The 16,719-nt window shown below is 38.5% G+C and overlaps 1 protein-coding gene across 3 annotated transcripts in view; it reads right to left on the minus strand.

Moving 5' to 3' along the window:
* Positions 1 to 409: 409 nt before the first annotated feature.
* rubcn (rubicon autophagy regulator) overlaps positions 410 to 16,719 on the minus strand; it is a 61,711-nt gene continuing 45,401 nt past the window's right edge. For 2 of the 3 annotated variants that reach the window (XM_063045607.1, XM_063045606.1), the window contains 3 exons: positions 11,465 to 11,618; positions 9,898 to 9,991; positions 410 to 7,708 (listed from right to left, as the gene is read on the minus strand). In XM_063045607.1, coding sequence (XP_062901677.1) covers positions 7,542 to 7,708; positions 9,898 to 9,991; positions 11,465 to 11,618 — 415 coding nt within the window. In that variant the 3' untranslated portion in view covers positions 410 to 7,541. The remainder of the gene's footprint in view (positions 7,709 to 9,897; positions 9,992 to 11,464; positions 11,619 to 16,719) is intronic. The other variant, XM_063045608.1, reaches the window with a different exon arrangement.

Consider the following 16,719-nt stretch of genomic DNA (forward strand, 5'->3'; position numbering starts at 1 on the left):
CATTCAATATTTCTGGAATTCAAGGTTGTTCAACATATTAAGTAGGAATTTATGCATTTAAATATTTTTATAATATCTATTCATTAATGTCAAATATTCCACAAGGATCCCCTTGGAATCGAAATTGGGATCTTGTCTTCTGCAAATGATTAATTCTTTATGAAGCATAGTGACTGTTGTACACTGGTGCTCTTCTCCACTTTGGAAATTGTCTACACTTTCTATATGCCCTTGATGCAGTCCTGGATACAAATTAAATAGTAAGATAATTGTTTTTAATTTTACAGAAATATGCTGAAGAATTTTTGGTTTATCCAATGCAAGAAGCTTAAGGACTCTGAAATCTTAGTAGCTTAAGAAATCTTTGTACAGTACTTAAAAGATTTAATAAAAATCAGAACATGTTTTGGAATGCTTTTATTGTGGGTTACTGAGTGGGATTACAATGCAAATTTGTTTGCCTTCAGTTCTAACCATATACAAGAATCGAAGAATCCCTGTCTGAATTAAAACAGAGATTTTGACATTAGAGTTTACATATGCCAATGCTTCAAATAAAAATATATTTTGCTTTGCAATTCATATACAGGATATTGAAAATTAACACTAAAATTAGAAAACCATATAAATGCAAGAGTTTTATAAATCAGCAAACATTATACTCATTAATGTTTGTTTTATGAAATTAACTGGGAATAATACATTAGATTTCTGTACTGGAGTACTTTACATGACAAATATTCATCAGATTGTACTTGATACAGATTATTTTAATTGATATAGTCAGAGAAACTGGATTAGCATGCCTATTGATATTATATCAGTTACATAACTCTGCTGTATCTGTCATCCAATGGGAATTTTATTACCTGTCCATGCATTTATCTGATTGATGGAAGTATGTTTTACTGCATCTTATTCAGCTGCTTCTTTTAAAAAGTGTTAAAATTTAATTTTGAAAGGACTGTACACTGCAATAGTGAATCTGTTATCTGAAATATAGACCACACAGTTTCGCCCCCCCCCCACACTTCATGGTGCTAGCTAGTCAGTATTTCACAACTTGTTTAAAATTTTAATTTCTATATTTTTCTATTCCATTTGTGTATTATCCTCAATATTCCTCCTGAAATAATCTGAAAACATGGCTTAAGTAAAAACAACCAATATTCAATCACCCTGGCCCATATTCAGTGTATAAATAATAACTAGCAACAAGTGCAATCAAAGTAACTTTATACCTTTAATTTTCCAATATCAACATTTCTAAGTCATAGTACAGCAGATCTGTACAAGAGGTACTGACAAAGAAATGAGAATATTTAACTTGTCAAGATGGCTGAACCTCTTGGTGGCTTTGATAAGCTTGAAAGAATAAAACTTCCTTTCTTGCTCGTATTTCACATATACATGAACATATGAAATTATTCAGAAGATGAACTGTCTTTAAGAACTGTAGTTACTACACAAAACTTTTTAGTGGTTTATTCTTGCAACCTCAAAAAAGTTAAAACATGAAAACCACTCACTCTTACAGAGAATGAATTAGAAATGTGTGACATTTGTATGCTTTATTTACAATATATGGTACAAAAGTACAAGACATAATGAGAAACTTCCACAAACTATTGTCATGTTATCCAGATATGCTCTTATTGGAGTATACACTATATAAAGAAGAATAGCAAACTAAATGTTATAGTGTACACATTCACATGATTTGCCCAATACTACCAGCAGTTGTTTCCATTTAACAAACACTTAAGTCATTTCCTTCCTCATAATTTCCTCATGAAATAACAAAGGAGTACCAATTTTTTTTCTAAATGGGTAAGGAGAACATTCAGAGACCAGATTCAAAGAGGAATCTACACAAAACTGTTCAAAACAATTATAATATGTTCATTTTTAAATATACAGGGATAAACTGGAAAAATAATTAATAAAAACAAAGTAGGTTATGTTTCCCTTACCTAACAGACAATCTGATGCCACAAGAGGAAAACTGGTTGATCACAGGTTTAATACGCTACTATGTTCTCCCTTTTCGCATCCAAAGTGCAGGATTATCAATTGGAGATTGACTTTTTTTGGAAGTGTGTGTACGTGGCAAAGGCAGGTAAAAGAGGGAAATTTCACAATTAACAAAGTTTTATAAAACACAATGAAATTTTCTACATTCTTAGGAAAACATTTTACATTCTGTAATTTAAAATATTCAGATTGTATATCATGATAGCTCATCACTAATTGTTCTTAAATTGTGGTATTTAGAAGACTGATTACAGATAAGGAGAAACACAAACTGTGACCTTTCTCCAATTTCAAATAATAGTTCATTGCAGGTGGCATACAAAAACAGAAAAAGACACGTCATTCTACCAAGCTTAGATATTAACACGGTGGGAACCTGCTGCCCCTTAAGTACATTATTTCCTTATATCTATGTTCAAAGGTCACAATAGCTGCAGAGTTTTAAGGGAGTATCTTTTAATCAATACAAAATTTAAAAACCTCCAAATCACAACTGTAATTAAATTAACTTTAATTGTTTCTAATTAAAAGAAAAATCACTGACAAAATTTGTCCAGTTTCCCCATGATTCAGTTCATCCTAACTAAAAAGGTAGGAAGCTTGATCCCTTGGCTAGAGAAATATCTTTTATTATGAGAAATTTTAATCTACCTCCATGATGATGGAGCAAAAGAAAATGTGATTACTCCACAATTTTTGCAAGATTATTTCAGTAAAAAAATCTTCTACTATGAAATAGCTTGATAAAACATTTACTACAGCTCACACAGCAATAATAGCTACATGAACAAGTAATTACCAGGATAGTCAGCTCTTTAGTAGAAAACTGACAAGAACGATTATACACTCTTAATAAATAAATCTTTGATGAATGTTTTTCGTAATCATTTCATTCCTGTTTCCTAGGTAACAATTCATCTGGGTTATAGTAACACAGACAGCAGCAGCCCCCGGAATGACGAAGTATTCCACAATTCATTTTTAATCTGAGTGGATAGTGGCTATTTAGTCATGTGAGCCATCACACTAGGTACAACTTCGTATTCATGCAGTTAAACACATGCACATTCACCTCCACAGTAAAATTCTACGAATACTAAAACCCACTGTAGTACCTCACTATTGCCCTGGACAAAATCAGCAAAAAAACTTGATTGGGATGATACCTTGAACTTAGTCTATCACGCCCACATGATACATTTATCTACAGTGCTATCAGGCTTTTGTAAAGCATTTTACAAATATCTTAATTCTCTAGGCACTGCACATATTGTCTTGCTTCTAATAGGAGCAAGAACCCAATTTCAAAGCTCCGTTAATTGAGTAAGATTACAACTTAGTGCTAATATTCCCAACAGATTCCCTATTCACCAAAAATATTTGTTACTTCTGTTTACAAACTGATGGCCAAATGTTCACTATTTGTGATGGAGTAAATTTACTAATGAATATAGGGTCATACAGCTTTGAAACAAGCCCTATGATCCATCAAGCATCCATTCATACCAATCCAATTTTTAATTTTGCCACATTCCTATTAAACTTGCCCCCCTTTCTACAACTCATAACATACTAGGTGCAATTTACAGTGGCTAATTAACTAACCAATCCGCTTATCTTTGGGATATAGAAGGAAACTAGAATATCTGGGGAAAATCCACTTGGTCATAATGACAGCAATGGAAACCCCACATATACAGTTCCTCAAGTCAAGACTGAAACTGAATTAAAACAACTGAGAGGCAGCAGATGTGCCAACAAAATAAAACTTAATTTATGTTCTTTGGAGAATGGTGAAACTCTTTGCAATTCACCATTCAAAAGAACTCAAGATAAATTCTGCATTAGATATAGATTACACTGAAGACTTTACCAATATTTTATAAAACATCTTACAGGTAATTTATGAAACTATTCTCTAACAAGAGAAGGTATGGAATGCTAAAAAAAATATGATTAGGACTAACGAAATAAAATTAAAATTTTGAGTCCGTTTTATGGGTGGCAAAAAAAAATCTTCCCAGAAAAGCTATGCAACCAAAAGGTTAAGTAATGAAATTCAAAATTTAAAAACTAGAGAAATTAATAAGCCTGAAAACTGACAGATCCGAAGCACCTACATCCCAAATTAAAAAGAAAATCACAATGGAGATAGTGGATTCACCAGTTATTATCTTCTAAAATTCAGTAGATCCTAGAACAGTTTGTTTAGATTGGAATATAACAAACGTGAGACCACCACCATGAAGGGAAAAACACTGATCTGTTTTGCCTGGCATCAGAAGCAGAGAACGGCTGGATTCCATTGTAAAGGATTTGAATATTAAGACATTTTTAAATTTTACTGAACAGTGTCAACATGAATTTATGAAAAGGAAATAATGATAAACCTATCTAAAGGAATTCTTTAAGGTTTCTAGTACAGTAGATTAGGAGACAAGAAATTGATGTAAATGTATATTCATAAGACTTTCAATAAGGCCTGGTAATTTGTTCGTCATGGAATGAATTTACCAGGATGGATTTAGAGTTGGAAAAACAGATAGAAAACAAAGACAAGGAATAAATAAATCCTTCTCAAAATGATACTGTATCTAGTGTGTTACTGTAGAAGTCTGAGTTTGGGCTGCAAATATTCACACTCCCTTTCAATGCCTTTGGCGATTAGATTAATTGCCATGCATAGTGCAGGGTGCAATGAAATTCCTTGCTTGTATGAGGCTCACAGAGTGAACAGTACATACAGTATTAATAAGATAAATACAACAATAAGTGCAGAACAGCAGAATAGCGTAAAGATTGCAGTAGGTGACCAAATTTAACATTTTTATGTTTGCTGACAACCAAGAAACTAAGTGGAAATGTGAATAGGGATGAGGATGCAAGACATAGATAATCTAAGTGCACAACAATGTGACTAGATGCAGTACCATGCAATAAAATGAGCGGTTATCTACAAAAGTAGAAAAAAAACATTGAAATGCTGAGTATTTAAGAAATATTAATTTTCAAAGGGGGCTGGGTGTCCTTGCATACAAAGCTAACATATAGGTACAGCAACCATTTAGGAAAGTAAATGATTCAATGGGTCTAGTTCCAAAATAACTTTAGTAAAAGTACATCTTATTATAATTACATAGGGTCTTGCTGAGACTGTAGTTGGAGTATCATGTATAACTTTCCTTTCTTTACTTCAAAACAGTTATAAAGTGCAGGGAAGGCTGACTATGCTGGTTCCTGTGATTGAGGTCATCTGGAGGAGAAATTGAGTGGTCTTAGCATCGATTTTATACATCACCATGAAACGTGAATTCATTGAGACAAACATTTTTCTTTAAAGGTGGTCCAATAGGTTAGATACTGGAGAATATTACCCCTGGTTGGCATGGTTTGGACTTGGGGGCTGCCTTGAAATGAGGTTAGACCTTTTAGTATTGAAATGAAAAGAAATTTCTTCACTTGGAATTTTCAATGGAATCTTCACTTTGGAATTAAGAGTGCTGGAAGGCTATGGAGGTTCAATCATTGCCTGTGTTCTAAACAGATCTGGATTTTAGAGGAATCAAGAGATATGGCATGAAATGTGCAGGAGATTGATTATGGCCTTTTTGAATGGTAGAGAGGCTCAAGGGATTAAAAGGACAGATCCTCCACCTCTTGTTCTTAGTCCATCTCCAGGTTTAGATAAGTAGTTTCATCTTCTTTTCAGAATCGTACAGCATGGAGATCTTTCACAAATATCAGTCTCCTACATAGCATGAAATAAGAGGCGATGTGTCTATCTTAGCATTTGATTCTCTATTACAGATCTCCCTTTTTAAACATACAGTAGTTTGTCTTTGAAATTATAGGAATATACATTCAAACTGCGATAAATCTAGTCATATTTTCCCAAACAGGAAAAAAATTGAGAGGAAGTGATATTAAGGACTTGCTGTATGTGACAAAGAATAGTCTTTAAAAAAAAGGAAAAAAATCCCAAAACAGATGGTTAATTAAAACTACAAGAAAAACCTAGCAATGTCTTTTATATAAGATTACTTTTGAACATAAATTGAACTGAGTTCCATTTGAAAGAAGTAGATTGCATCTTTAGAACCACTTAAACATTAGGATTTAAACAAACTAAAGGCTGATCTCAGACTGTTGCAAACAATATAATCCTTTTGTTTTGATTTTATTATTTGACAAACAGGTTAAACTATCACCTTTTTGTTTCAGCCACGTGGCCGCCTGAAATGGGCTCAAAGTTTTAACTGAAGGCATTCCAATGAAACAATAAATTTTCCAAACATGCATTGCAAAAGAGAAATCCTACTGCATTAGTAAATGAGCTTTAATTGGCTTTGTCTAAGAGTACAAATTCTCAAGAGGTGTAAAGATGTTTCTCAACTTTTCCACTCGGTCTAAACCTAATTTTTTTATGCAGTACTTTTAATAAAATTGATCTCCAAACTATTCAGTATGCAGGTTATAGCATTATACATTTCACATATAGCTAAAATGAACAAATGGGCTTGCACATACAATATAAACAGTTGAGTTATAATCAAACTCAAATAACAATAAATAACCAAATAGCTTTGATGATATTCAATACATTTCACAATTTGTACACTGGAGTGTCTCAATAAAAATCTTTTGCAATAAGCCATACTGCATTCGTAGAAGATTGATTTAATCCAAGTCATCAGTATAATGAAATAGCCCGGAAACAAAATAATATCAGTAAGACTCTTTCAATTATCATGCTTTTCTAACAACCCAGCCAAATATTTCAGATGTTGTGTTTCAATACAAGCAGATAGAGGCTCATTTTTTTTACATTCATGATACGTCTTTCATATTTGAAAAATTAGGCTCGCTAACCCGAATTTTTAGTTCTATACATTCCTGGAAGTCTTAAGGTATTGAATAAAAGTCCTCACAGTTGTATCCAAAACACACATCTGTCCCAACAGCATCTGATCTCTAAATACCAGATAAATTCAATTAAGCAGTAATAAAAATATCAGTGATATCTATTTGTTAAAACACAGAATAGAATACCAGATACACAAGTATTTTTTCTCCACTGTCCAAGATGTGAATGGCAACTGCAATTAATTCAACTGACTGAAACACCATTCCTCCAACATGGATATGGCTACTTCCTCACACTCAGCATGGAGCTTCAGTGCAATCAGATGTGCAATACACACACTGCCCAGACTGAACAATCCCTTCCCTCCCACCAAACAAAAAGTTTTTGGACGTTCAATCACACATTTTTTAAAAGCATTTAAATAAATAGATTGTCAAATTAACAAGGATGGATAAGGTATTATCAACTTACTGACCAGCAAAGACAACATCACCAAAATAAGCTTTATTTGTGGAAGGCAATAGGTTGTATTATCAGTATGCAGAGTTAGGCATGGGCATTAGTGCCAGTCCTGAATAAAAAAATTAAGTGCATGCTTCATTGAAAAAAATTCAAGTAATTTTGTTAACTTATGTCTTCTTGCTCAATCACAATCCATACTCTGTGAACTCTCATTTTCTCCTCCTTGAACCTCTGATGAATAACATTTTATGGTTTTTTTAGCAAGTAATTCTTTACGTGCCTGAAGTCGGTCACAACGAGGACAGTGATCTGATTTAAAGCAGGATTTGTGATAACATGCTTTACATTCTGAAGAAACAAAAAAAAGTTTATTTTACTAAAACACAATACATTTCAGGAAGAAATTCATTAAAATAAAAAGGTGAGCTTTGGTGTGAACACAAATACAAATTATAAGTGCTACAATGAACTTGATTAGCATTAGTGTTCACATTATCTAAGAAGCAAAGACCAACTAAATCTCCACAATAAAAATGGATCAAACAGTTTTTATTTGTCTGCTTTAAACTAAAACTTATCTCTAGCATCTAGTGGAAAAATGGGCAGAGTCAAAGAAGATATTAGGAAAATCATCCAAAAGTTTGCTTGAAGACAAATCTTCAGTAAGTCTTAAAGGAGTAGTGGTGTGCCAAAGCAGTTTATGAAGGAACTTGTCGGGTGTAGGTGACTACAGCCACGATGGAAGGGGTGAACAGCCAGAGCTGGAGAATGCCATTTGCAGCAATGGTAGCAACATGGATACAGGCGAGTTTCAAATTATTTATATGGTGCAGGGAAAAGACAGGCAACCTTAAAAGAGACCGTCACTGTGTCAGAAAGGAAACCAACAATTAAAAACTGATTTAAATAAATACAGCGGATTCCGGTTAATTGCTCCATCAGTTAGTCGGGTCAGCCGCTTATTTGGGACCACTCTTAGAGAACAAAAACTAATTGAGAAAATAGCTGGGATTCCCTTCATTATTTTGGGACAATTTGCTGCTTAATTGGGATAGGAGACTTGTGCCAAACAGCTTCTAACTAATGTCATCTTTCTTCTCATTACTTCTTAGTTGCCTCTGTTAGATTTTAAAAACTTCCTACCCCTCTAGTTGCCAGTTAATTTTTGTTCTATTCTATGTCCTCTTTTGTTTTCAAGTTTAAATGCAATTTGAGATATATAATATTTAAAAAGAAAATAATTGGAGTATCTTTTAACCTCAACAGTTGAATAACTAGAGATTAGTACCACCATTGGCTATTATTTTAGGAAAAACATCATTATTTATCTTAACTGTTGTTTCCAATATAAAAGGATTTATTTGGAAACAAAGAAGTTATCAATTTTTGTACAGAAAAGGAAGATCAGAGGTTCAGGTGCTTGCAGATTTGATCATTGTGGATCTGAATGAGCCCTGAACTTTCTTACACTACTGCTCACCCTTGCTAACCTGGCAAACTAAGTGCGTAACAATGTGACTAGATGCAGTACCATATATGGCAGGCACACTGGATGATTTCCTCTGTCGATACTGTTTGAAACTAATACAGTTTTATAGTACTGTAAACACGAGGAAATCTGCAGATGCTGGAATTTCAAGCAACACACATAAAAGTTGCTGGTGAATGCAGCAGGCCAGGCAGCACCTGAGGGTCTCGGCCTGAAACGTCGACTATATCTCTTTCTAGAGATGCTGCCTGGCCTGCTGCGTTCAACAGCAACTTTGATGTGTGTGTTGCTTTATAGTACTGTAGTAGTTTTATAGCACCAGTTGTGTTCTGATTTGTTCTGTATTTCATTTAAATACATAATTTGCTACTCAGTTAAACAGTAGTTTGTCTTTTTTTTTAAAAATACCTTTCTAACTACTTCGCTGAAACTGCAGCTAACTGGGGCAGCCGTTTAATTGGAGCAAAATGTACTGGTGTGGATGTGTCCCAATTAACTGGAATCCACTGTATAATGACCTGAGTGAAAAATGGAATTAATGGCAAGCATTCAAAAATCTGAGCGAAGGGCCATTATGTCTAATTGCATCTAGGAAAAAATCTGCCTGGCTGAGCAGTCTTTATCAACTCGTGGAAAGGCACTGTGAATGAGAAAAACCAAAGTATATAATGGGGACCTGAACTAGACAAAATAAAAGTAAGCAAGCTTTTTGTCTTCAAATTAATTGAAGTTCTATGGAATACTTACAATACTTACCCAGTTAACTTTTATTTGTGGATAAATTAATTGACCACTGTAAGTTGCCCTTAGCCAGCGTAAGGATGAATGGTAGAATCGGGATAGAGTTGATGAGAAGGTAAGGAGAATAAAAAAGGATCAATGTAGCAGTAGTGTGGATGGGTGGCTGAAGGTTGGTGCAGCCTGTTTCCGTGGCGTATCTTTTTATGATTATGTATAAGGCACTCACATAGTTAGACTACAAATAAGATTCACATGCTTATTTGAGACTTGAGGCTTACCAGCGAGACTGCAACCATTAAATACTAACCTTCACACCTTTTACATTTGTGGAGTTCAAAAGGGAAGATGATATCAGTATCATTACCACAGAATTCACAGATGAAGCCTTTACCCTGACAAAGCTAAGCAAAGCAAAACAAACCAGTTATTCTTAAGTAGTTTCTTAATTGTTAAGATTTCACTTTAAAGAACTAGTTAATACATCAGCAGCACTGAAAATAATATTGGGAAGATAGTAGTCACATTCCTAAGTAAATTCTGAAGTTGGGGCAGCAACGCTTTACAGTACCAGTGACCCAGGTTCATTGCCTGACACTGCCTGTAAGGAGCTCATACATTCTCCCCATGACCACATGGGTTTCTTTCAAGTGCTCTGGTTTCCTCCTGCATTTCGAAGACATACTGTTTGGTAGGTTCACTGGTCATTGCAAATTATACTGTGATTAGGCTAGGATTAAACTGGGGGATTGCTGGGTGGTGTGGCTCGAAGGGACACAGGGCCTACTCCACGCTGTATGCCAATAAATAAGTAAACAAATAGAGACAAATTGAAACATTACCAATCTTAATGGGTAAGATAACTTCACTAGGCTAAATTTAAACAGAATGCATGACATTACAATATACATTGTGTCCACAATATAAGCAATGAACTTACATATATGCTAGCACTGAACTATACTGATGAAAAGCAGAATTCAACTACTATGTAGAAGGAAACAAAACAAGGACAATGAAAAGGTTCAAAAGTCCTCTTTCGCTCTTTAAGAACGATGCCCATGAAAGCACATCATCTATTCATTTTTCTCATAAAGCTATTAAACCAAATAGGTTAAAAGTCACACACCAAATTAACTTTGAAATATGGAGACAACACATGGGATGCACAGGGTGTCCAGGGAGGGGTAGCACCTTTGGTCCCCACTATATACTCAGCACTCACCTGTGGCTCCAAGCAGCTGTGTGCATGCAACAGTGGCCACACCACAGTGCATTGCTTTAACAGGCGGGCTAAACCAGGTGAGGGTAGCCAGCAGACCTTACACCCCAATGAATAGGGACATGCCTCTCCTAGCATGCAAGATCAGCTCCAGCGGACTGGGCAGATGAGATCAACAGTGGGATACCATGGCCATAAAGGCAGATCCGCAAAGCTCCGTGAAGAGCGAAGGGCTTGACAAGGCACAGAAGCAGTCATGGGCATCCACTGCAACCACAAAAGGTGCCAGTTATGACGAACCACTGGACTGGGACCTCTGAGGTCAAGAGTGGAAATATCCCCAACGCAACAGATTTCTACTTTAAAATCTCTCCCGCACAGGCTTTCTATCATTGTTCACTATGACAGACAACCACCATGGAGACAAGGGACTGCAGATGCTGAAATCTGGAGCAAAAAGCAAACTGCTCGTTAAACTGATCAGGTTAGCAGCAGCTAACCTAACTGGATGTTTCTATTCTGTTTGCCATTATCATATTACACCCATTGCACTTACAGGATAGTGGTAAGCATATGCTGCATTAAATGTTTAGACACATTATGCTTATTTCTGCAGTACGTTGCATTCATTCCTGAGAGTCTCAATGCTGCATACCATACATTGTGCCACATGGGCTGAGCCTATCTTCACAAGGTCCTTCAGCCTTCCAGCTAGCTCCCCTTTCTTTAAAGCCGTGAGATCATTTAGTGAATATAGATGAAGATCTTCAGTGAGATGACCCGGTTCTCTGTCAAAGTTATCCAGAAGACTACAAAAGAAGAATATTATAATAATTCATTATTGTGCAAGCAATATTGGAGCTTTACTGTCTTACCAAAAAGTATGCATCTATTTTGTAAACACAAAATAATCTGCAGATACTGGGGTCAAAGCAACACTCACAACACGCTGGAGGAACTCAGCAGGTCGGGCAGCATCCGTGGAAAAGATCGGTCGACGTTTCGGGCCGGAACCCTTCGTCAGGACTGTAGAGGGTAGGGGCAGAGGCCCTATAAAGAAGGTGGGGGGAGGGTGGGAAGGAGAAGGCTGGTAGGTTCCAGGTGAAAAACCAGTAAGGGGAAAGATAAAGGGGTGGGGGAGGGGAGGCAGGGAGGTGATAGGCAGGAAAGGTGAAGAAGGAATAGGGGAAAACACAATGCGTAGTAGGAGGCGGAACCATGAGGGAGGTGATAGGCAGCTGGGGGAGGGGGCAGAGTGACATAGGGTTAGGGGAAGGGAAGGGGAGGGAATTACTGTAAGTTGGAGAATTATAGAATTCTCCAAGTGCTTTGGAATATGTTTTAATGTTTTGAGTAACTTTCCCCAAGCTAACAGGCTGATCAATACCTCCACCCATTTACCAACCCCACCAAATTCTCCTACTTCCAGTAATTCCCTCCCCCTCCCTTCCTCTATCCCTATGTCACTCTGCCCCCTCCCCCAGCTGCCTATCACCTCCCTCATGGTTCTGCCTCCTTCTACTACCCATTGTGTTTTCCCCTATTCTTTCTTCACCTTTCCTGCCTATCACCTCCCTGCCTCCCCTCCCCCACCCCTTTATCTTTCCCCTTACTGGTTTTTCACCTGGAACCTACCAGCCTTCTCCTTCCCACCCTCCCCCCACCTTCTTTATAGCGCCTCTGCCCCTTCCCTCTACAGTCCTGACGAAGGGTTCCGGCCCGAAACGTCGACCGATCTTTTCCACGGATGCTGCCCGACCTGCTGAGTTCCTCCAGCGTGTTGTGAGTGATGCATCTATTTTGCATATCCAAAATTTAAATCTTAAAGAACTCAAAATCTATGACCACTTCTTTTTGCAAGACTGAAAATATCCTGATACTCTTCCTGGTTTAAAGTATACACAATCATAGTTGGAAAATTTCAGTGTGATATTACAATTTCTTTTAAATCATTTGTGAGTTTACTATATACAATTCTTAGTCAAGTAAAATGTATAATGGTAGAGAAACTGCAGTAATTAAATCAGAGACAAAGGAGAGTGGAACCGATTGATGCATTTCCATAAGAATTTACAAAACAAAAACTTCTATCCATTGTCTCTGAGATATGGTAATGCAGTCAAGAAACAACATCTTAGGGGCAGCACAGTATAGTACTAGTTATAACAGCATCATTACATTCAATTCCACCACTGTCTATAAGGAATTTATATGTTCTCCTTGTGACCGCACGGGTTTCCTCCGGGTGCTCTGGTTTCCTCCCACAGTCCAAAGACATATGGGTTAGTAGATTAATTGGTCATATGGGTGTAATTGGGTGTGCAGGCTCATTTAGACTGGAATGGCCTATTATTGTGTTGTATCCCTAAATAAATTAAATATCTCTTACAACTTCTAGCTTTATTTCCTCCAACTTCTGGGCATGTTGTGAATTATAGTTTTGTAACTACACATATGATACAATATTATTCCTAGGTTTTGAACTGTCAACCATGTCATCCACTTCCAATACTCTGACCTTGTTAATTCTAGAGTACAACCTAGATAACAAATACAATATTTATTTGGCAGAGAAATTTGTAATTACAGCCATATTACCAAAACAGTTACCATGCAGGGCAGTGAGCAAACTATGCCAGTCATATCATTAGCATCAAATTAGAGAAGCTCATTTGAATGTACTTGCTTTGTGAGGACTGACAAGACTAATTTATAGCAACACACATCAAAGTTGCTGGTGAACGCAGCAGGCCAGGCAGCATCTCTAGGAAGAGGTGCAGTCGACGTTTCAGGCCGAGACCCTTTGTCAGGACTAACTGAAGAGTGAGTAAGGGATTTGAAAGTTGGAGGGGGAGGGGGAGATCCAAAATGATAGGAGAAGACAGGAGGGGGAGGGATGGAGCCAAGAGCTGGACAGGTGATAGGCAAAAGGGATACGAGAGGATCATGGGACAGGAGGTTCGGGAAGAAAGACAAAGGGGGGAGGGGAACCCAGAGGATGGGCAAGGGGTATATTCAGAGGGACAGAGGGAGAAAAAGGAGAGTGAGAGGAAGAATGTGTGTATAAAAATAAGTAACAGATGGGGTACGAGGGGGAGGTAGGGCATTAGCGGAAGTTAGAGAAGTCGATGTTCACGCCATCAGGTTGGAGGCTACCCAGACGGAATATAAGGTGTTGTTCCTCCAACCTGAGTGTGGCTTCACCTTTACAGTAGAGGAGGCCGTGGATAGACATGTCAGAATGGGAATGGGATGTGGAATTAAAATGTGTGGCCACTGGGAGATCCTGCTTTCTCTGGTGGACAGAGCGTAGGTGTTCAGCAAAGCGGTCTCCCAGTCTGCGTCGGGTCTCGCCAATATATAAAAGGCCACATCGGGAGCACCGGACACAGTATATCACCCCAGCCGACTCACAGGTGAAGTGTTGCCTCACCTGGAAGGACTGTTTGGGGCCCTGAATGGTGGTAAGGGAGGAAGTGTAAGGGCATGTGTAGCACTTGTTCCGCTTACACGGATTAAGTGCCAGGAGGGAGATCAGTGGGGAGGGATGGGGGGGACGAATGGACAAGGGAGTTGCATAGGGAGCGATCCCTGCGGAATGCGGGGGGGGGGGGAGGGAAAGATGTGCTTAGTGGTGGGATCCCGTTGGAGGTGGCGGAAGTTACGGAGAATAATATGTTGGACCCGGAGGCTGGTGGGGTGGTAGGTGAGGACTAGGGGAACCCTATTCCTAGTGGGGTGGCGGGAGGATGGAGTGAGAGCAGATGTACGTGAAATGGGGGAGGTGCGTTTAAGAGCAGAGTTGATAGTGGACCTCCTGTCCCATGATCCTCTCGTATCCCTTTTGCCTATCACCTGTCCAGCTCTTGGCTCCATCCCTCCCCCTCCTGTCTTCTCCTATCATTTTGGATCTCCCCCTCCCCCTTTCAAATCCCTTACTCACTCTTCCTTCAGTTAGTCCTGACGAAGGGTCTCGGCCTGAAATGTCGACTGCACCTCTTCCTAGAGATGCTGCCTGGCCTGCTGCGTTTACCAGCAACTTTGATGTGTGTTGCTTGACTTTCCAGCATCTGCAGAATTCCTGTTGTTTGCAGTCTAATTTATAATGGTCTTGTGTGGCCTAGTTGTAAAAATCCCCTAACTAAATGGTACTTTTTCCATTGTAAACCACCAAATCTAACATGTTTATTATGCTGTACAATTTAAAAATAGATAAGACCACACATGAAGAATACTTGATATTCATTTGAACATCTGGGGAAAGTTTCCACACTGCACTGAAGAATGGAGAAGTAAAACAGACAGTTTAAGAATATGACTGTCTCAGTGAACAACCTCTCAGTTTCAAACAGAAAACCAGAAATTTGTGGGCAACATAACCTTGAATTTTCCAGTACATGCTCGCAGTGAGCATGAACGAGGGCCTAAAAATTCTACTGCATAATGTCTTTACACATTATGTTAAGGACGTAAATGCTTCACAACAGGAGAGCATAATGACATTATGCATTAACTATTAAAACTGCAAACATTGCAGTAAAATGTATTTTACCAGTTTAATAATGTACTTAACAGCTTTCACTCTTCTTAAATAAAATAGGCTTAATAAAGCACACTAAAAATGTAATCGCAATATTTGACCTAAGCAATTATGGAAGGATATAATAACATCCTCCTCTTATTTTAGTAACTCTGGGGTATATAAGCAAGTCAGTTTAGAAAAAAATAAATGAATATATTTTAAGAAGCATTTACATAACACAAAAACTTCTCTACTCAACTTCAGGTGATAAAAAAAATCCCCATACAAGGTGTTTTCAGTGATAGGAATGAGTACCACGAGTGGAATTGTTAGACCCATTATGAATAACATTTAGTTAAAGTTGGATGTATTTCAAGGCTGAGAGTATTACAGTACTCTTGTTTTTAATCACTAGAAGTTAAAAACAGCATCACAATCTTTAACACAAAATACTCTGCAGATGCTGGGGTCAAAGCAACACTCACAACGCGCTGGAGGAACTCAGCAGGTCGGGCAGCATCCGTGGAAACAATGAGTCGACGTTTCCGGCTGGAACCCTTCATCAGGACTGTAGAGGGAAGGGGCAGAGGCCCTATAAAGAAGGTGGGGGGGAGGGTGGGAAGGAGAAGGCTGGTAGGTACCAGGTGAAAAACCAGTAAGGGAAAGATAAAGGGGTGGGGGAGGGGAAGCAGGGAGGAGATAGGCAGGAAAGGTGAAGAAGGAATAGGGGAAAACACAATGAGTAGAAGGAGGCGGAACCATGAGGGAGGTGATGGGCAGCTGGGGGAGGGGACAGAGTGACATAGGGATAGAGGGAGGGAGGGGGAGGGAATTACTGGAAGTTGGAGAATTCTCTGTTCATACCAAGGGGCTGGAGACTACCTAGACGGTATATGAGGTATTGCTCCTCCAACCTGAGTTTAGCCTCATCATGGCAGAAGAGGAGGCCAGGTATGGACATATCTGAATGGGAGTGGGAAGCAGAGTTGAAGTGGGTGGCTATTGGGAGATCCTGTCTGTTGTGGCAGATGGAGCAGAGACCAGCCTCCGGATCCAGCACATTATCCTCCGCAACTTCTGCCACCTTCAACAGGACCCCACCCCTAAGCACATCTTTCCTTCTCCACCCCTCTCCGCTTTCTGCGGGGATCGGTCCCTCCGCGACTGCCTGATCCACACGTCCTTCCCCACAGATCTCCCACCCAGCACTTATCCCTGTAAGCGCAAGTTCTACGCCTGTCCCTACACCTCCTCTCTTGCCACCATTCAGGGCCCCAGATAGTCCTTCCAGGTGAGGCAACACTTCACTTGTGAGTCTGTTGGGGTCATCTATTGCATCCGGTGCTCCCGGTGCGGTCTCCTCTACATTGGTGAAACCTGACGCAGAT

The sequence above is a fragment of the Mobula hypostoma genome, chromosome 4, assembly GCF_963921235.1.
Source record: "Mobula hypostoma chromosome 4, sMobHyp1.1, whole genome shotgun sequence".
Lineage (NCBI taxonomy): Eukaryota > Metazoa > Chordata > Chondrichthyes > Myliobatiformes > Myliobatidae > Mobula > Mobula hypostoma.